Source organism: Camelus bactrianus, chromosome 15 (assembly GCF_048773025.1).
Source record: "Camelus bactrianus isolate YW-2024 breed Bactrian camel chromosome 15, ASM4877302v1, whole genome shotgun sequence".
Lineage (NCBI taxonomy): Eukaryota > Metazoa > Chordata > Mammalia > Artiodactyla > Camelidae > Camelus > Camelus bactrianus.
The window spans coordinates 61,413,875-61,435,887 of NC_133553.1; the positions used below are offsets into that span (position 1 = coordinate 61,413,875).

General features: G+C 44.7%; 1 protein-coding gene across 2 annotated transcripts in view; it reads left to right on the top strand.

Moving 5' to 3' along the window:
• MEIS1 (Meis homeobox 1) overlaps positions 1-22,013 on the top strand; it is a 131,791-nt gene that overhangs the window by 28,021 nt on the left and 81,757 nt on the right. For both annotated transcript variants that reach the window (XM_045523213.2, XM_010963770.3), the window contains exon 7: positions 748-859. In XM_045523213.2, coding sequence (XP_045379169.2) covers positions 748-859 — 112 coding nt within the window. The remainder of the gene's footprint in view (positions 1-747; positions 860-22,013) is intronic.

A 22,013-nucleotide genomic window follows, 5' to 3' on the forward strand; every position in this document is an offset into this window, starting at 1 on the left:
AGGGAGCTTGGGGAGGAGTGTCGCCATGATTGTTTTCCCCAAGAATTTAATTTACAGCCAATTTTTTCCTATCTGAATGTTACTTTGAAATGCATCCAGAGATAAGAAGCAACATCTGTTTTCCCTTCAATAGTACAAGAGGGCTCGGCATGGGGCGGAGTGTACACAGTCCATGTGAATCTATTGTTATCCTCGTTTCTTTTTTGTCCCTGGGCCTGGTCCATTGGCCATGTACTATCCGGCAAACAGCTGGCACATCCTAGCTATTATGGACCCCAGCCTAATTGTGAGGTCTTAAAAGCTCTGGCCTGTTTGTCTTCTAGGATGAATCAGAAGCCTCTCCACAACGCAGTGTTACAGCCCACCACTCTCATTCTGCATTTTTAGAGTAGCAGACTGTTGTGCCAGGGGGTTTGTTGATGTTAAAACATACGGTCAGAATGGAGTGGTCGTGTTTCTCCCCCTGCCCCCACTGCCTTTGCCTGGAATGTTTCTATTTTCCTTGGTGGTAAAGCGAGCAGTTACTTACAGAATTGGGAGATACTGTTTTAGCTCAGGAGCAGAAATGGACACATTGTTGGAGTGCTGGTGGTGCTCTGAGCTGGCACCGGGGGTGACGGGGGAAACGGGAAAGATGGCACCGTTGCCCATTCTGGCCCTCTGCTGCCTTGTCGCCATGGGAGGGGACCCTGCCAGGACTGTGTTCACAGACCGCCGTCTTCAGATTTCTGCTTTGTGCCCCCACAGCCCTCTTGGAACCGAGATCACGACGACACGGCATCTACCCGCTCAGGAGGAACCCCGGGCCCGTCCAGTGGCGGCCACACATCACATAGCGGGGACAACAGCAGTGAGCAAGGTAGGAACGCTGTTCTTTCTCTCTTGCTACTTGTCTCACTTTTCAGGGTTGAAAAATGAGAAACGTCTAGTGAGTGACTCTTTATACTGTTTTTCCTAGAACATAAACCCCATAAAACATGAGCATCAGCTCATCTGATTTTATTCGCCCCACCCCCTACTTTTTTCTCTGCCATTCCCTCTGTCTAGCTGCCTGTCACCTGGCCACCTCCAGAAAACAGGGTCAGTGAACGGACTGAGATGAGAGAAGTAGACGAGAAGTTCCAAGGTGCATAAACAGCATGCCACCAATGCCGTGTTACCCAAATTTTAAAAAGTGTTATTATTGCTTGCCCTTAAGAGGCTGTTCAAGAGCTCATAGAAACACCCGCTAGGATTCCAATGTAACAATGCCTTAAGATGCTCAGAAGGCAGTGGATCTTTCAGAAACCCACACTGGGCTCCCCTCTTCACTGGGATGAAGCCATTTTTCTGAATTTCCTTATCCGAATCTCTCAAGCGCTCGGCTTTGTTGCAAAGTCAGACGGAGGAGGGTTAGAACGAAAGGGAAAGAAACCAGATCAGTTTCATCTGTGGTGTTCTTTGAACGCACAGACCTGTGTGTGCATTTGGGTGTCCATGGATGTGCATGGCTGACTGCAACTGGCAAGGAATAAAGTTTAAACATAAAGTCAATCTTCAGCAATAAGGGGCATGAGGATTTAGATGTCTTGGACTGCTTTTGATGAGACCTACTGCAGGGGATTTTGTGTTCAGTTCATGCAACCAAAGTTTAAAAGAGTATTCTCTATCTGAATATAAAAAGACGGCTTTATTGAAGTTGACTCTGAGCCCACAGTAGGTACATACTTTAAAATCTGGTTTTATGGTCATGTTTCCCTGGAGCGCTGTTACCCAACAAAAGAATTTTGTTTTCGAACTGAATTGGGCTATACCAATTAGGATTGCAAAGTCTACGATGAATTTAACATGGTTAATTTGAAAACAGAAACAGGAAAAGTCCTTTTTTTTTTTTTTTTTTTTTGTTTAGGAACATGTATGCTATTTAGACTGGGAATAACTTCTACACATAGAATTTTAAGCATCTGAGATATTTTATTGTTCAGAGAAAAGTTGCTGACCTCATCCCAACCATAAGTCTAGTCAAAACGGAGCCCGGAAGAGTAAACTGGTTCAGAGCTGAGGCAGGGACGGGTAACCTCCGACCTCTGACTTTTACTGGGAAATGAGATGCAGCATAAATCCACGGGGCCTCTTTGCTTTCAAGTGTGTGTATGTATATATTGCAGCGTTGCTGTAGTTAAGGTGATGTCAGCACTCGCCATATAAAGCCCTCCTTTCCGCATTCACCTGGCACCGTGAGTGTTTCAGAAAGGTGTCAGTGGAATCTGAATTCTTTTCCCTGTCCTCCAGAGTTGCTCCATGGGGTCAGAGCCTAGTGTTTTGTGTGCTTGTCTCTTTTTCTTTTTCATTTCTGGCTTTAAAAAAAAAATGTCCACCAAGCGGGTAGTTTAGATGCTCCCTTGAAGGCTTGTAAACTGCTGAAATGTAGTTGAATTTAAAATGGAATCATATACGTTTTCTGAAACATCATCTGATGAAAGGATTTGCAGGGGGCAGATGCCCCCTTCCCAGTTCTTTCCCTTTGACGGGTCATAACAAGGAATTGGGAACTTCTCAAGTTTGTTTTTCCTTCAACAAGTGATCTCCAAAGGCCGACTGAATCATGAATGTGCTGGTAACAGGAGCCATATATTGGGCACATTATTCGAGTTTTTCATTCACATTGTTTCTCTGTTTTTTCATATAAGGCGTCCCCCCAACCTCATTTTTTTCTTTTAAAGCTTTTTCCCCTAAATTGTCTCATTCGAATAATCTCGATTGAACCTGCCAAAAACAATCCTGGATGGCAGATCAGACAGGGGTAGCCCCATGTAACAGATGAGGCACAGAAGGTGTGGATGAGCTGGGCCATTTGTTGAGGCCATGGTGCCACGTCAGCCCTGAAGTGTCAGTTTCCTGTTTATTTATGTAAGATTCTTCTCATCATGCCCTCTTTCTACCAAAGAACAGAAGCCACTCACTCCCACCAGCATCACAGGGCGGTTTTGATGCTGGTCCCCGGCCCCGCTCTCCCGCCACCGGCTTGACCACAGAGGTGGTAGGAGTCCCACCTTGGGTCCTCCCCACCCTTCCCTGTGGGCTCGCCTTGGCAGTGTGATTTATCCCTCGCTAAACACAGAACGATGCCTGGAAGTGTTGCTGCAACAACTTCTGTGCATTTCCATGCCAACCGCGACCCTTCTCAACTCTTTTTTTTTTTTTTTCCATCCCTGAGACGGGTGGTGCTGAGTCTGTGTGCTGCCTTCGGATTAGCCGTGCGCTGTGGCTTTTCCGTGTCTCCCTGCCTGCCTTTTCTGGCCGGCACTGATGGGTAAGCCGTGCCAGCATTTGGCCTGTAGTGCATGTCCTAAATAGTTATTTACACAGTTTGAGTCCATTTTCGTCAACTGGGTAAATAACAGCCCTCTTCAAAAGATTTATAAATCCATAAATATGTCTTTATACATACCCAATAGACAGAAATAACTCAATCTGTCACGAACATATCCAAAGAGGTGTTTCCCCCACAGACAGGAGTAAGACATATTTTAAAACTTTCTCTACTGTGTTATGTGTGCTGCTTTTCCTTTTTCTCTCATTCCTTTTCAATTTTTGCCACTTCATGATAGCACCTAGGGTACAGAAAAAAGAGAAATCCCCTAGGCTTTGGTCCTCTGTTCAATAACCTTGTCTGTGGCACAGGGTAGGGATGTAACAGGCAATATCTCAGCCGAGTCCTGTTCTTTTGGACTTTCAAAGTAAATAAAAGAAAATCAGTCATCCAGGAAATTTGTAACATTCTGACAGATTTCAAAATACAGTAACAGTTCCCTAGTTAGAGTTCCAGCCATTTGGGGGATTTTGAGTGCCTGATAATTTGCCAAACTAGTGGCTGTTGTGGTCGAAGGAGTAGTTTTAGCCCACATTTTTACCTAAGCATAAAAAAAAAGAAAGAAAAATTACAAAATTCAGCCCTGAGCATTCTGATGAGAATATAGGTAAAGTATGTAATTAGGAAAATACCAAAGATATTATCATTCTTTGGGGTTTAATGCTTGTTCATGATTTACATAATAGATCTTTCCCCCAACTCAAATGATTTATCATGGCAACTCTTCTTACAACATCTACCTTCATTAGATATTAACACTCGCGGCCCCTTGCAGGAAATTGACTCTTTTAACAGCGAAGCGCCTTTAAATTGGCATTTCGAAGGCAGGCCTAACATCTGTATTTGGTTGGGGCTTCTTGCCGCTGTGGCTGGGACATTGATTTTTGTCTACTCTTTAACTTCCTCAAAGCACTTCCAAAGATATGAGATTGGATTCTTATTTTATCCCTGTCAATGATTTGCTATGTCCCCATTTCAGAAGAGAGAAAAGTAAAGCTTGGAAATATTGGAATGAGCCACCGTCAGAGTCAGCTCCAGAATCTGGGTCTCCTGCCTTTGTAACTGTTTGAGGATGGGGTGTCTTCAGGACCCCCGAGCAGAGTCTCCTAGGATGAGGTCCACATGGGCAGACACCAAACTCTCTCATGGGATTTTTTTATCCTGCTATGCGCAGTTGCTCTCCGGACCATGTTCGGCGCCTGCTCTAGGAAGTGTGGGGTTTGGACCGGGAGAACACCAAGCAAATGGGGTGCCTGCCCCGTCTTCTGCCACCCACTCCCCACCCACCCCCCCCCCCCCCCCGCCCCGGGGCTGCTGCAGCCTTAGCTGTGACTGACCACATTTTGAGTTTGGGCACGTCTCCGTTTTTGGTTCAAAGTCAAGAGAGATGAAGACATGATAGTAATAAAATAATAAAATAACACACTATGGGCTGTCAGTCAGTGTAGGTATTTCCACCTGCCCTTCTGGAAAGAGGTCACAAAGTTTTCTCTGAACCTAGGAGACTTGCCCAAAGTCACATACTGGTTGGTGATAGAGGTGGGTCTTGAATAGTCTGACTGCAGAGCCCGAGCTCCTACTTGGCGCCCTAGGAATGAGAAATGGATCATTTGAGGGCCATTCTTTCTTTATCAATTCAAGGACTGCCCTCCTCGGGCCTGCACTGGGGCTGGCACTCTGCTCCAAGGGGAGCAGAGCTGCGAATAAACCAGAATCAGCATTAGCCTGGGGAGGGGGGGGGAGTCTACTGGGCTGGGGGCTGAGAATCCAGTTCTGCGGGCTAAGTAGCACGATGCTCGAGCTAGTTACAGAGGAGCCGGGTGACTGAGATGATGAATTTGTATTATGTGTTAGGAGCTCTACCATTTCACTCATTCCAAGATTTACTGAATTGAGAAGAGGAGCCTAGAAACCAAGTAAGGACATTTCTCTCGCAGAACATTTCCCACTTAGAGCTCATCTCCTTTTACTGGTTTGTGACGACAGAGAAAAAGTATTAATTCTACACTGAAATTTTGATGTGAAACATTTCAACCCTGAAAGGACTTTACTGGGCACTGGAACCTGTAAAACCCACTTCTAAAGTTCTTTGCTGAGGGCGGGGCGGGGTAGGGCAGGACTCAGGTCCGATCTAACAATAGTATTTTTGCTCCCACTTAAAAAAAAAAAAAAAAAGAAAAGAAAGAAAGAAAGCAAAACCAGCATGTTTCCTCAGAGAGGAACAATCGAAAAGCAGGGCTACTTCTTTATAATAATGTAGCAATAGTCACCAGTGCCTCCCGCTGCCCCACCCACCACCTCCACGCCAGCTTCTGTGCGAGTTCAGGCAACCTATGGGCAGAAGGCAGTTCCATTTATTACTGAAGGGAATGTCAAGGCAGTGGTTTTGGGCGGACCCGGGAAGGCAGCCGGGGAGCTGGATGCGAGGGGGGCGGGCCGCGGGGAGAGAGGCGGAGGCAGGGCAGGGCCACCTTCTGTTCCAGACGGGTAAGCAACGGTTTATATACAGCTCGCCTTTTTACATGAAGAAGAAAAGTAGTAACAGCCCCAGCCGGGGCGTAGGAAACAGTCAGCTGTCTGGTGAATAATGGGATAGGTGGACCGGAGCGCTCTGATTGGACGTCTTAATGAGCAATTTCGCGCAGAGTTTGGGCTCCAGTTCCCCTTGACCTTTGCCCTTTATTGACCAAACTGACACTTCATTTTTCACATACTTCCAATTACGGCTCGGCTTCGGTGTTGCCCTCCCGCCTTTCTTCCTTTCCTACGGACGACTTGAGAGGAGTGGAGGCCACGGAAGATATTTTCATTTGAAAAACTACGGTAGCCACTCAGGTTTAGGGTGTAATCTGTAATCCGCCGCTTTTCAGATGGAACCACAAAGTGAATAGTTTGTTTGGAAACAATTTTCTTTTTTCTCTCTCTTTGTCCCCACCTCCTCCTTTTTTTTTTTTTTTTTAAATCCCAACTGATTTTAAAAACACAGTGTTTATGATAACCTAAGAATCCTGAAAAATGAAGAAAAATGTTTAAAAAGTTTCCTACCCTGCCCCCCACCCCCCTCAAGTTTCGTTTGTCTGTTGGTCTGGGTGACTGGAGTGATCTATTTTGGTTCACACTTACTTCTTAAGCCTTCTTCTCCGGGAACTTCTTGTATTTCAATGGCACTAGAATGCATTTTGAAAACTATGCTCAGGCGAGCAGAGACAAACAAAACATAATGGTGACCACAGGTCTTAGCCCTTGGACCACTGCGTCCCCGTGTGTTACCTGAGTTACAGTAAATGCAAATTAAAGTGTGGCCCTGGCTCGCAATGGCAGGCGGAATAGGAAAATGATTTCCTGCTGGGAAAAGTCAGGTGTGAGAAAGAAAGGAGAAGTTATTACCCTCTGCAAATCTCTCTTATCAAAAGGTCCATGTTATTAACTTATCAAACATGTTGAATTAGATGTAGAGACAGGACACTGTTTTCCCAAGAACGCCCCATGCTCTACTCACCTTACCTTTCAGTCACTCATCCGATGTGAGTAATCACTTCCTGTTCCCCTTTTGCTTGACGTCTAGCATCCTGAAAGTGGGTTGTCTTAAAATAAAGAAAAATAACTCCGTCATCTAAAAGTCATGCCTGTGTATTTAGGGGCGTGAACTTGGCCACAAGCGTTTTCACAGAAAGTACATCTTCTCACTATTAGGTGATGTCACTAGTAAACTTGAGGTCATTGTTTTTCGTCTTAAACCACTGAAAAATTCATTTGAAATTATTTACTCCCAAATAGATTTCCTTCTAACACAGAAAGATTTGTCTCAAAAGTGGATGAAGTGTTCCCTACTTTGTTATGTAGCCCTCTGGCATATCCATGGCATATTTTTTACTATAATATGGTAATAAAAGAATATGTAAAAGGCAGACAAAGGTTCTGTCTTTCTGTAAGGTGACCTCTGTTACTAAGTAACTGCTTTACTTATGAGCTTATTAAAAACTCAAAAAATGAGCTTTTCATACTTCACAGGCATTGATGTGAAAATGAGCTGTCCTGTGAGTAGTTTTCTTGATCATTTTTAGAACAATTGATTAGCCAAAGAGCTCCTGTCATTAGTTGACATTGACTGATAGCAATTTGTCACAAGCTCTGAAGGTCAGCTAGACAGTTGGAGTTTCAGCCTGCCTTTGACTGACCTTTACAGGGTCCATCCTCATGTGATTGGGTTTGAATAGGGCTGACCCTCGATTAGAAAAGACAGGACATTAGTCAACAGGCTCATTTTGTGTACTTTCTGTTGATTGCTCGTTTTTATTTACATGTGAACTCTGGATATCTTATCAAATTTGTACTCTGATTTTTAAACCTTAAGAGGTATGTGATGCTTGTTAGGTATGGCCTGAAAAACCACTGTGCTGCGTTCCCTTTGGTTTGCTGTGTTACAGTGGGCTCGGTAGATGATGGAGACTTTGCTGGTGACACCTGCCATTGTCACCGGTGCAGATACTGGGGTTGTGTTGCCTGTGATGGATTGGAATTTTGTTGTTGCTATGATTATTTCTTAAGAAATACCAGCTCCAGTGTGAGCTGTAGAACTTCTGAAAATATAGCCCACTTCTCTGACTTCCCTAGAATTCATGACATTGGTCTCTCAAGAATCCAGTGATGGTTTAAAATTTAAAAATGAGTGGTAAGGAATTATATGAATAATGATGTTATGTCATTCATCATTTAGACCTGCAGCCAGAGAATATGAAAACTTTGAGAAAGGTGTCTTTTTTTGGTTTCACTCAGTCTGTTGTAAATTAGAGAAAGCTTTTCTGGCTGTGACAGCACTAGCCTTTCAGTAAGTGTGGCATGTATTTTCTGTTGTAGTTGACCCAGAAGTTAATGGTTCATAATGCTTGGTTCTTTCTCTCCCAAACTGTAACGTATTTTTCAAAAAATGTATCTCATATAGAAGAATATATTCCACACTTCTAGTCATAACATGCATTTTTTTTTTTTTTAGTGGAGGGACTGGGTATTGAACCCAGACCTTGCGCATGCTAAGCACGCACTCTACCACTGAGCTATGCCCTCCCCCCAATAACGTGCATTTTATTGCCTCATGTAAATAATAAAAATGGTGACCTGAGCTTTGAAAACCCAGATCTTAATGTGTAGTTATTTAATTCAGTTTCTAAATAAGGCCTTTCTTTCCTCTTACTCTCTCTCACCTTCCCTTCTTCACTTGATTCTGCACTGGGTTCTAAACTATAAGCAATAACTTGTTTTTCAGGTCCGCCCTCCTAGGCCTTCCAGAGCCACCACACACAGCCTGGCTCAGCTGAAATGTGTGTTTCAGTTTCTACCCAAGAAGATAAACCAGGAGAGAATCCATTGTCCCTGGTGGCAGATTCTTCTCCAGGTGTCATTCATGGCAAGGCAGATGTGAGGGAGTTAATTTTAGGGGAGCATCCATTTAATACAGACCAAGGAGGTAAAAGATGAGTTGGGGATTGTAGTCACTTCTGCAGAGGGGCCACCATAGTATCACAATTTGTATTTAAGGGGGGAAATGTAAATGTATTTCTAGTCAAGCCATCAGCAATGGATTAAGCACCTACTGTGTGGCGGGGGCTCCATGTGAGGCTGTAAAAATGAGTGGGTCATCGTATTTGCCCTCAGGAAGGTCATGTGTGCTACCAGGACCATCCAGCACATGTCAGTGGAAACGTTTGCTAAGTAGTGAATATTCTTAGGGAGCTGCGAGTGCATTTATTCCACAACATGCCAGTGACCCAGGCACAGGGCTCTAACTCCATGGTCAAGGCTGTTAAACACAGTGCGGGTGGGATTTGGCCTGATTTGCGGAGGGACATTTGGTCCTCTGACCGCTATGTAAGTTCAGCATCTCTGGGGCCCTGTGAGGCCAACTTGGACCCATAACCCCACTCTTGGGAACTTGGTTCGGTCTCCCGACATGGCCATGTGGCCACCCAAGGCCCCTGCTGTCTGAACAAATGGGGCCATCACTGCTTCCTCCACCTTGAGTCACCCTGCTGCTGACCCACACCCATCTTCTTCAGGGGATCTTGACACTTCATGGGGGAGGGCATCCCTGTGGCAGTTTGGTGATGTCAATGGATACCTTGCCTGAGTAATGCTTCTGTTAACGGGCAAGCTAAAATACACAGGACTACAAGGGAAACTAATTATACTGAAATCCAGTTATCAAAATATTTTTGGAAACAAATTATAGTATAGTGATATCGGTCCTTTGTTTTAATACGCATTAAATAATAAGGTCTAGAAATAATTCCATTGTTTACCACGTTTTGAAACAGTGATGAATGTCAATGGCGTTTTAAGACGTTTGTGACAACTGCATTGTGGTATGTGAATATGATTCCCGTTGGTGACAAAGTCACGGGTCCTACTAGTAGTTCTGTGGTTTGTTACTTACCTAGTTACACACGTGAAAGAAATTCTAATTCCAATTAGAGGTTAGTGAGAATAAATGTTAATGTTTTCCCTTCCAAGTACTTCTGTATTCTATCCCTTGGGTCAGGGAGCTCTATGTAGCCCAGGTTAAAAACTCCCAAACTAATTTAAGTGTCATCTGCAGGAGGTGTTCTGTGAGTCCCCGGGTTCTAGGAAGTGACCCTCTTCTGTGATGTCAGGGTATCCTGGGTCCTACCTATTCTCATGTATTGAAATGAGCCATCCATGCGTCAGTCTCCCCAGGAGGGAGAGACTGGGAAGGGACTGTGTCTCCTTCATCTTTGACTCTCCCGTGCCCAGCATTGTTAGGGACCATGGCCACTGATGGATAAGTATTTATTGAAGAGGACTGGGAACCCCCTCATGCTTTCAAACCGTGATTGCACGGCATTCCCTCAGGCCTGATTCCTTCCGGGTGCCAGATGGCTACTCTCACTTGGTAATCTCTGTGCACAGTGGGAATGGATACCGAGGTCTCACCTGTTCCGACTCCCAGAGATACGTTTTAACCGCGACACTCAAGGAAAGAGTCAACAGGCAGCTCTCTCAGAAGCTGGTGGTAGATGGCTTTGGGGGGCGGTACCTTAAATCCCGCCATCTACATCATCGCTCGTTCCACCTACTCTTACCCTTGGGTTCCATCCTTGGGTCCTAACTGGTCTTCCCATCGAGGATGAGGGGGCACTGGCAGCAGCATTTTAGTATCTTTTGAGGGATCTAAGGGTAGGGGTTAAGGATGGATTGAGACAGACCCTGGGAGGATGCTTTCACGCGCTGTGCTGTTCCCAGCGGCAGACATGATTCCATCCCCCGGGATGTGATATTTAGCTCTGCTCCTGAATTTCTCTCTCTCCCTCATGACTGCTAGCACTAATTAAGGATGGTGGTGGAGGTTTTGGCTGTTGGCCTAGCAAAAACTAACCCAAACAGTAAATTTATGCCAAGCATTTTCCTTAAAAAGAGGTAGGCGTTGTCTACCTCGCACATTGATTGGTCCCAGAAGTGTAGTTGAGAAGTTGGGTTTTGCTCCAGTGTCTGGCTGTGTGGATTAGTTCAGTCTTGCAGATAATTTTCTGTAATTACTTAACCTAAAAGCATTCTGTTTGATTAGTGCCATTGGCTTTGGCCTCCCCCCCGTTCACCAATGTCAAGCCGTATGCATGCCCTCCTAAATGGTGCACACCCTACTTCCTAACGAAGAACGAAGGGGGTGCAACTTCCTTCTCCTTGTTTCCATGTCAGGGGAAAAAGAGAACATGACCTTACCTAGAAAATCTTAAATTTTCTCCAAAATCGTATATTTTTAAGAAAAGGGGGAATTGAGGAGTGAATGCAGGAAACACTGAATTCGCCAATAGGCTTGTTGCTGGGTTATTAGCATTTGGTCAGTCCCATCTCATTAAACGTTTCATTTGCTTTAGTTTGACTCTTTCCTTGAGTGCCCCTATCCCAGTGCACTTGTGACAGCAAGACTGGTGCCACCCTGGTACCTGTTTGCACACTGATACCTTAGAAAAAAAAAAGGAAATGTCTTTATTTCAAAATGCATTTACGTACTCTCCCTTTCATTCTAAGAAAGGACTTAAGGTATGTAGTCTACAACAGGATAAAGAAAAGTAGATGAAGAAATAGGAATGAAAGGAAAATAAATGAGAGGTCTATCTTAAGGGTAGTACAGAATTATAATGAGTTATAAGATCATGTCCAGTTGCTAGGAGTAGGCAGTTATTTTGGCTCTGAGCTTCCTAGCAGCCAAAATGAAGAGGGAAATATCATTAGTTACAAGACGGACAGCATCCTTGGAAGTTGCTCAGAAGAATGCCTTTGGCTGGCACTGGGACCTGGGAGAAACTCCCCCATGTCCTCACACGGGGAGTCCAGTGAGATGGCAGAGGCTGACAGCCTAACACCGGGAGGCCTCCCCTGTTCCCCTAAGCTCCCAGCACAAGGCCTCAGGGAGAGTAAGTGCCTGATAAACGTCTGATTGACTGATGTGACTGGATGTCTGGACTCTTATTCAGCCCACTTGCACTTTAATTCCTTGGTATCCAAGCTTGTCTTGGTTGCCATGGTCGAAACCGATGACAGCCTGTCTTCACAGAAGCCAAGGTGCTGATTGCTTCGTGACGCCATGAGGCCTTTCCCCATGTTGCCATCTCCTTCTTCTGACCGTTTTATGGTGTGCCAGCGCCATCCTCCATCCTTTTCTCCCTCTCTCTGGGGCCAGGGATGCAGGTGAGAATGCCCTTGTTCGTCCGGTTATTGTCCTCTGGGACTGGGTTAATGGAGCCAGAGAGATTCAGATAAGTGATGGTTAAAATGGAGATATTGAGGGGCTGAGCTAGGATACCAGGATGGTAAGATTCGGGGGCCACAATCTTTAAAAAAAATGAAAGTTCTGAAGGAATATGATCTCAACCTATAAAATTGAAGGGGACTGTGTGTTACAAATATTTGGTTTACCAAGCACTAAGAACATCTCTTTATGGTACTTTTAGTGCCAATAAAAGCTCTTGTTGGATATTGTGAATTTTAAGCTTATGAGAGAAATACTCCAAATGTTAGAAGAGCTGAAGACAGAAATAGTCCCATTCACTAACCTACTGAGAATTAATTGAACGTCCACTGTGTACCAGCCCAGGGCTAGATGTAAGAATTGGGAGTCAAGGAGGCTTTTCCTGGAATCCAGAAGCTGACAGTCCAGTGGAGGGGCAGACAGGTAACATGGTGGGTTAGGTCTCATGATTCAGTGGGCTCAGCGTCATCTGGAAGTAGATGGATGACATGTAACAAACTGGCAGAGATTCTGCGACCACCTGGGATAGGACCACCGTCTCCACATCCTTCCATGGCAGGGCAGCATCCTTCATCCATCCCAGCGCCCTTTCTCATGGAGCCTGAATGGGGCTTGGCTGTGGGTCCTTCTCTGGACAGCATGCCAGGCCACCACTACTACATCCCCCAGAGTTAGCCCCAGAAGCCATCAGTTTGCATTCCCAACCTCCTACCTAGCTCCCCCATGGTGGGGCATCTTTGATGGAAACTCGGGAGAGACAGAGAAGTAGAGGGAGTGTGGGGCGAAGAGAGTAGTGTTTGTGGGGAAGAGAAAGCATGACACTTCGGGCGCCCCAGTGACAGCAGAGAACAGGGTAGGGGACAGGACGGATCTGAGGCACAGCCTCGAGTTAGCAGAGCCAGACCCCCAAGGATCATGTCTGGCTTCTTAGGGAGCGGGGAGGTTGTGGGGAGTTGGGGAGTCACTGGGAATGTCAGAGCTGTGCCAAGGTCAGCTCTGAGTGAAGGAGGGATGGCTGGGGAGGAAGGCTGAGGACCAGACTGAGACAGAGGGAGGAGGCTGCATACGAGAGTGATGCGGGAGGAGACTGGACCAGGCTGAGAGACTGAGAGGTGCGGGGGGTGATGGGTTCAGAAGGGTCTGGAATGAGGCCAAGGTCTCAAAAGACTGCTCTCTAGACTACAGCTCCCATCCTGCACCCCGTGTCTTCTCAGGGGCAGGTAGCCTCCCAAAGAGGGAGCTGGTCGTTGCCGGCTTTGGCTTCTCCCCCCGCCCCCAGGCTAGACACGTCCCCACCCTTTCTGAGGGTGACTTGCAGAAACCCAGCCTCCACCGTCTGCCGCCCCGCTTCCCCTGGAGGAGGCTCTGGCTCCATGGTGACCAGGGGCTGCGTGGAAAGGAAGAGGCCAGCCAAGCTATCATGGGAATTTGGTGACTCACTTCATCAGTTTACTGCTCTGAACATGAGGTGACTTCCCCTTTTGCCTGACAACTGATGGATGAGCGTTTCCTGCGTCTCTGTGCAGTAGATGCTTTGCTGCACGGGCCTTCGTGGACTCCGTGGGTTCTAATCCTGCCTTCCCACTTCCCAGGCTGCTAATTTTTCTTTATGTAGAATCTTCAAATTACCTGCCCAAGACTTAACAGACACCAGGATTGGAAATAGTAATCCTTGTGCGCCTGTGGATCCAACTCTGCTGCCATCCACCTTTTGCCAGCACGTTAAAGAATGAAGGATACTTTTTTTATACTGTAACAATATTCTCTTGACTGACAACACTGTCACCTGGTACCTTGTGCATCTATATCACACAGGATGAGTTGCCTTTTAAAAGAGTGGACTTCATTTCGTGTGTCTCGAATTTTGTTTTGTTTTTAGTTTTCACTTTCTTTCCCAGGATGTGAGTTTGTGTATTTTTAGAAGGATTGTCCTTTGCTTCGTCTCCAGATACCTGATAAGAAAGGAATCAATGTTGGAAAACATTAATTGCTCCGCTAAATGATGGAATGTTCATAAAAGCTACACAGCAAGGAGTGGAAACATTCCTCTGAGGCTCCAAGAATATCCCTTAGGCTCATTTTTCATGGCTGAAGTGGAGGCAAGAGGTTTGCGTTGTGTGGGTCAGAGTCATCATTTTAGGTCGTGGCCAGGGTCCCTAGATTTAGTTTTCATATTTCAAACGGAGACAGTAGGTTTAACATGTCTTACTTTGCAGCTGGAACAGTGTCTATTTTTAATCTGTAAGTTGAATAGGGCGCTGAATCACGTGCTCCCCAGACCCAAATGCATCACTCCTGTTGCTATCAGTGAGTTTCTTGATGGATTGGAAAAAAGTACTCCAAATGTCTATCTGACCCTGTAGAATTCAACACACTGAACAAATCCTAGCACTTTTCAAGTTAAAGCAAAATGTTTTCTAATGTAGCAACCGTGCCGGCTTAAAGGAATCCTGCAACCTTTCCAAACAGACACACACACACATAACCGTAGAATTGGTTTTTCAGGCAGAGAGAGGCAACTGGGCTCAGGAACCTGAGTGGCAGAGGAAAGGACGTGGCTGTCTTGAGCTACACACAATTGCCTTCCCGTAGAAGAGATAAGAGGGGAAAACATTTTCTCTAGAGGGTACTCTGCTCATTGGAATACACACTTTATTGCTAGTGAGCATGTCTGGCAAGAGCCGTCCTGTGCTTCCTCCGACTTCCTACCCAGTGGTGGCAATGCCATGGCAGTGCTCCCTCAGAATTGACTGATGTTTGCATCTATAAATAAATGTACTCAAACCATAATTGTAACAGGATGGCTTGATTACCTGGCAATGGCCTTGTTCTGAGATAGCTTTTGGATCACCTGTTCGCTGGGAACATTGGACAGACCTCGGTTTATTACCCAATTGAATGTTGGTAGCAATTGCCGCTCAGGATAAACAAAAATGCAAGTCCTCGTTGACCTTGACTTTTTTCCACCAGAGATTGGACTTGATGGCTCTATTGCTGTTGCGCTGATAAGGGTTATAAACAGTAGTTTAAGGAAAATGTTTTATTCCCAGAGGAAAATACCCTGTTTGCTGTGGGAAATGGCAATAGTCATGTATACCCTTTGCCAGATTTCCTTAATTCACCTTTATTTGGCCTGTGGGAAAAGGACATGGAGGGGCGGGACTTCTTATGGCTTTAAGATACCTTGGCTAGATTGTTGTAACTTGCGAATGGCGTAGTTAGCTGATTACATACAATTTTAGAAGAAGCCAATGATATTTCTGCGATTGATTTCTTTTGAAACTCTCGTATTCATCTAATAGGGTGTTTCAGAGATGCAGAGTGTGTAAAACTGCGCTGTAGCACCCAAATGTTCTTTCAGATTCTAATTAAAACCATAAAAATATTGTTGGTTAATCATGTCACTGGGGGCAAAGAGAAAGTGGACCTGGTGGATGTACTGACCCAGGACACTACAGAAGTGCACTGCGCGGGGAGGCAATCAGAACTTTTCTCTGGGCACAAAGTCTTACTAAATTCCAGATTTGAATCAAGACACTTTGGGCCATTAAGGATTCCCCATTTCTTGGTGAGCCAGAAAGCCTCGGTGACTTGTTCTCTTTGCCCTTAAAAATCCCACTGTGTTTTCTTTTTGAGAAGAGGTGCTTTGGCTCATTGCCACCAGCTTCAACTTTTGCTCTTAAAACGTTGTTTTGATGCAGAGTATAGTGGTGGCTGAATTGATTTCTGTGCATAAACGGTGGCCTAGATTCTTGCCCTGTGGAAATCCATGGAATTAAGAACGATAGTTTCCCGGAGTGATAAGAGGCAAGCGAATGATAAGATATGCATGCAGGGGAAAAAAAAAATAGAGATGCTCGTAGAATGGAAATAGGGTCTCTATAATTTGCAAGTTTAATGTACATGTAAGCCACTAATACCACTAATAATTTAATGCTAATATGTGACAGTAGGTAAATGTAATTCTAATCATTTCCTACTTGGTGTCTCCTCAAAGACTTCTGAGCAAAACTCTACTGTATTGAAATATTTTCCCAGATACCCAGGATGAAAATCTGGTCTGCCGACCCCTGTGGCCCTTAGGAGACCCCCAGGATACTAGTGACTCAAATTTCCTCTGAGATAGAAGTTGTGGGGCAATTTGAGATTGCAGAATCTCGGCCAGAATTTCTTACAGAGAGGTCTAAAACACTGGGCTATGAGACTGATCCAATGGCCCAGCTGAGATCTCATCCAATGGGCCCTCTTAGGTAGTCCCTGGTATTATTTAATAACACAGAATATGTTTTTCTAAATATATTCAAAATATTTGACCTAACTAATGGGGAATTTCATGCTGTTAAGAAAACAATAATTCTGACAGAGCAGAAGTGTTCCATTCTCCCCTGTCTCCTTGGCTCGGCCCCATTGCTTTACCTGTGAATTTCTGGGGAGAATCACGGCTTGCTGACTTCCACTTTTCTATGAAACTTTTGTGAGGAACAGTGGAAATCTTTCCAATGACAGATGTCATTGCCAATTATTATGATGTCCATTACCTGGTGAATGAATTAGGAAGTTTATTTCTGCCCTGGTACAAACCCTTCCCTGTGACAGAAAGACTGTAGCCTAGAATCTTGGCACAAAAGCGCATGCTCAGGATTGCCGGTGATTCTCTGGGTTGATGCATTAGGAAGGAGCAGAGGTGAGTCTGCTGCCTGGGGGTCCTGATCCCTGGTCTGGGTCCCTCCGCTCAGGCCCCCCTGGGCTTTGGGGGAGGAGCACCCTATGTTCTGCATCCTCCCCGCGGCCACCGCAGAGTGTGGCAAGGACAGGAACTGTGTGTGGCTGGCTCTCTGTCCCGCTGCTGGGAAAGACGTCTGCGTTTATCTGCCTTGTTCTGAGCACAGTCGCTCTGTAGCCACCTCCCCGGCCACTTTGTGGGAAAGCTTTCTTTAGGGTGGGTGACGTGGCATTTCTTGTCACTTCCTCAAATTCCTTCCCGCTGCCTATCAGCATGGCTCTGGACTTATCTGGGTTGAGCTGCAGCCAGCCAGAGCTAATCCAGGTTCCTATTTCAGAGGAACAGAGTGACAGCAGTGACACTGCCATTTCTCGGCTTGTGACCGGGGGTGCTGGCGGGGGTGGGGGAGGGGCAGAGGAAAGAGGGGTACAAGAGGTGAGGGCCACTGGCTTGCTTTTCTAACCTGGGGCCTTGAGTCTCCTCTTCCCTGCCGTCACTCTGCCTTCTCCATGAGGCTGACAATATTACTGATTTTGAGGTGCAGTTGGATGTCACTTTTCCAACTGTAACCTAAAGAAAAAAAGGGGCTCTTGGCCTGAACGAACCTGCTTTCATCCCTCCTGCTGAGGTCAGCCCTGACGATTTTGAACCTCTCAGAGGAAGTCTCATGAGTTGAGATTTCGAGGATCAGAGACACGTGGCTCTTCTGTGCTGATCTTCCATCACGTGACACATACTGATCGAGCACCTGCGATGCTAGGCTATGAGAAGGAAGAATCTTCTGTACGGTCTCACACATACAGAAGTGTAAGTGGGAAGATACCAGGAACAGAATCAGCCAGGGCTTTTCAACGTGGACACTTTTCTTTTACACCAGGATCCTAATGACTGACATCTTCTTGGCTCATTTGTTTCTGAAATGCATTCACCAGTTGGAAGGCTCTGTAGAAGGAAGTGATCAGGCATTTAAGTTGTGCTCATTCATTCATTCATCCCCAGAGAACCTCCTGTACACCAGGCCCTGGGCTAAATGCTGACACAGCCAAGACGACTAAGGCCAGTTCCTGCCTTCAGGGATGGTGCAGTCCAGTGTTTGCTTCTCCCCTCTATTCTGAATGGAGAGATATCTGGGACGAATGCATTTCCTGATGCCGTTCCCTTTAGGAGTTACCTATGCTTTCATCCCGTTTGGTTGATGCTCTTCACGAATTTTCAGGCCTGGGGCGGGGTGGTCTCAGTATATGATTAGATCCAAAGAAGATGGGTCTCTCCTCATGGGAAAATGGCTTAAGTTTCCCTATTTTGGACTGAAGAACAGCCTAAACACCTGTACAATGGGAACCACAGTAGCGTCCACTTACTGGCGTGTTGAGGAGATTAAGCAAGTTGATCTCTAGGACTCAGAGCAGTGCCTGGCATGTGGTAAACATTGTGTCCGTGTGAGCTGCTGTCACCATCACCATCATCATCATCATTTGGCTTGTTTTTCTCTACGGAAAAGAGAGACTAGTTAGTGCTGGCACTGATTTCCGGGTGCGAGTGATGACGAGGTGAGGACTAGAGAAACTAGTACCCTTCCCGGATGTGTCTTCACTTCACAGTGGGCGGCGTTGGCCTGCCCTTTTGTGTCAGGACAGAAGGCACTTTAAACTTGGTGGGCACTGAGATTCCCACTCATACAAGAGTCCCTTCTGCTGTCCATCACTCCCAAATGTCTTGTCATGAATCTGCCACCTCTTCCTTAGGGGGTGACGATGACGAAGCGAGCAAGTAGGAAGAGACTTAGATGGCCAATGATGCCTCTCTCACCGCAGGCCTCTGGTCCATGGCATTCTTTGTGAACAACAGCTTGTGTTATTTCTGCAGCACACATCAAGGGGTCTGTGAGGACATGAGGTTTGCAGTGTTGGTCAGGGTGACGTGTTGACCAGCCTGCCTCTTGCTGACAGGCAGATGGAGGTGGATTTTGAGCTCTCCGAGGACCTGGGTGGGATTTCCTGACAGGAGCCCAGCTGGGATGGGGAGGGTGTTTGTCCACTAACCCAGTGTCTTCTAGTATCTCTGGTCTCCTGCTTTCATAGTGATCTTGGGTCTTCAGGAAAGCTGTTGGGCTGTATCAGGCCTTCGAACTGCAGGATGCTTTGGTACCAGTAAATCTGAAGATACAAGAAGATAATCCCCAGTATTACAGATAAATTTCAGCAAGTCTTATACCGAGCTCGAGGACTAGGTTCATAGCAACTGCAGTTGGTAAAACAAGGTTCAAAGCGTCTCCTTCCTATTAAGAGTGAACAGGAAAGGTTAATTCTGGGAAGTCACGGGGAGGCCAAACCAGATTTACAGGCAGGTCTTTATTTGTTTACAGCGAATCAGCTTTCCCTCTTCTTTCACCTACAAAATTATTGGTGCTGCTGGCTGCCCCGGCTCCCTCTCTCCCACCTTGTTTTTCCTGTCTCTTCTGTTCTTTATATATACAGTGTTGTAGCCTAGTGGTGATGAGACTGGAGAGAGTCTATTTCCTATTCTGACTAAATTTTTTTCTATCCACTCTCTCTCATGACACAGTAATGTGCTTGAATTTTTTTGAATTTTTTGAATTGACTTATAGCTGATCTACAATATTGTGTTAGCTTCAGGTGTATACAGAGTGATTCAGATATGTATATGTATGTATATATATATATATATATATTTGTTTTTCAGATTATTCTCCATTATAGGTTATTACAAGATATTGAATATAGTTCCCTGTGTTCTATAGTAAATCTTTGTTTCCTGTCTATTTTATGTATAGTGTTGTGTATCTGTTAATCCCAAACTCCTAATTTACCCTTTCCCCTTTGGTAACCATATATTTGTTTTCTATGTCTGTGGGTTTGTTTCCGCTTTGTACATAGATTTATTTGCATTATTTTTAAAATTCCACATATAAGTGATATCATATAATATTTGTCTTTCTCTGTCTGACTTACTGAATTTTTGATGTTAGTTGCAAACCCATCCCTTCTCAAGAGAGTCGAAGTGGTTTCCTGACAACCAAGCATGATCCTGTTCCTTCTAAAGAGAGGAGTTTCTTCCATGTGTGGTGATGACTGTGTTCTCCTATAGCACAATGCAGGGACAGCGTTCAGGACCCTCACTCCAAAGCTGAGGACGTTACATAGCATGTTGAAGGTGCAGGGCAGGACTTGTGAAGCTCTGCATTGAGATTTCCCCCCACATATTGTTTGTTATCATTTTCCCAACTTTTTATTATGAATATTTTCATATGTATAGGAAAATAGAATGAATAGTCTATATAATAAATAGTAATAAATAATAGTATATATGATAAGTAGTATACATAATAGTAAATATTAATATATACTAGATAATATATATATATTAATAGTATATACAATAAGTAGTAATAAATAGTACCCATAACTCTCTGTTCCATATCAACAATTGTTAACATTTGGCCGTGTTGGCTTTGTCTATATAGAGACACATGCATATGGGTACATACTGCTGTATATTCCTCTTCAGTAAAAAAAGAATATTTAAGCAACTATACATTTCTGAGGATTCAGATAAATACGTGCACTCCCCCATCAAAGTATTGGAGCACTTATTTTGGCGTCTTGAAAACAAATGATGGAACATCAGAAAGAAACAGAGTTGTATTTGACTCTATATGAGGATCAACTCATGGTGATCGGTTGCTATTTTAAATGCTTGTCTGTGTGCCCTGCATGCCGGGAACTTTTAGGCTTCTTTCTGTGAGGCTGCCGGACAGACTGGGAAGCCCACTGCGGTTGGAGTGCCAGCACTCAGGTGCCATCCCCATTCCCACTGGGTAATTTGGGAGCCCTGTGCTCTGGCTCGGACAACACACATGACCTCGCTGGGATGGAATTTCTTCTGTAAATAAAAAAGAAAAAGAGTTGGGCAAGATGATTGAAGTGTTTCCTTTCGGTTCTGAGATACTGAAATGCAAAGAACCACGGTGAAATTTTGTGCACAAACTTAGATAGAATGGAGAACTTTCAATAAACATCTTACATATAGATTGAAATCTCTGCCGAAGGTCAGTAAGTTCCGCATAATTTCATGGTCAGTGAGGAGGAATTCTGAATCTTGGACTTAGTATTGGTAATAGTCAAAAAGTACCGACCATCATCAATATCTGAGTTTTTGGAATATCTGGGTACAAAGTAGTGTCAGTAGATTTGATTCTTTTACATACAGATTTAGCTGAAATGGCCCAAATGCATACAGCTCTTTGATTAGATGTGGAATACGTAACTGCTTTATTTGGTTATTTCTGAAATTTCTAAGTGACTTACCTATTTAAAAATTTAAATGTTTATATTCTGTGTCCTCACCCCAACACAACCCAGGATACTTTTTCTGTGTTGAGGGAAGGGTGTGGGTTAGATGTTTGGGACAGATGGACTAACATGTTGTGTCAAGTGAAATATTGTTTGAGTTAGATCGTGTTTGGGGTTGCCTTACAAGGTTTGGAGAGGATTTTCTTTTTTCTTTTTTCTTCCTCTAACAAAATGTGTATATCTGAGCAGAATATGAATCGATCAGATATACAATGAGCTCTTGGGAAATTATCTCTTGTTTTTCTCCTTTCAAGAAATGATGAAGTTTTTTTTTTATCTTTCGCTAAAAATCAGCTGACAGTATCAGCATGTTTGTCATCTTGGGTTTAATCTGTGGTTAACAAGCTGCATACGTCTGCCCCAGCGCACAGGTAATAGAAACTTCAGTCTGACAGCAGTTCGTGCAATTTCCAGCAAAATCTTGTTAGTGTAACATCTGCCCTAATAAATGGCAGTAAAGGTGGGGAAGTACAGGAGATGGAGGTGTTCCCATCTCTCGTGTAAATATCCCTCTGCTGCTTCCCTGCCGATCTTGAGTTCCCTAAAGTTAATTCTGTCTAGAGATTTTTTTTTGTTTTTAACTATTTGATCAGATGATTACCCTGCTACAGGCCAGCTAAAAGGGGTGTCTTTTTTGAACCTCTTCCATTGTTTTTAAAATCATTGTGTTGTAATCTTTTCAAATGGCTAGCCAGTAGCTGCTTTCCTGTTGAAAGAGTAGGGTCATTCCATGGGCAGATCACCTGCATTTAGTCCTCTGAAAGTGCATCCCTAATTCTCAGCAACAATGCGGTTTTAGCA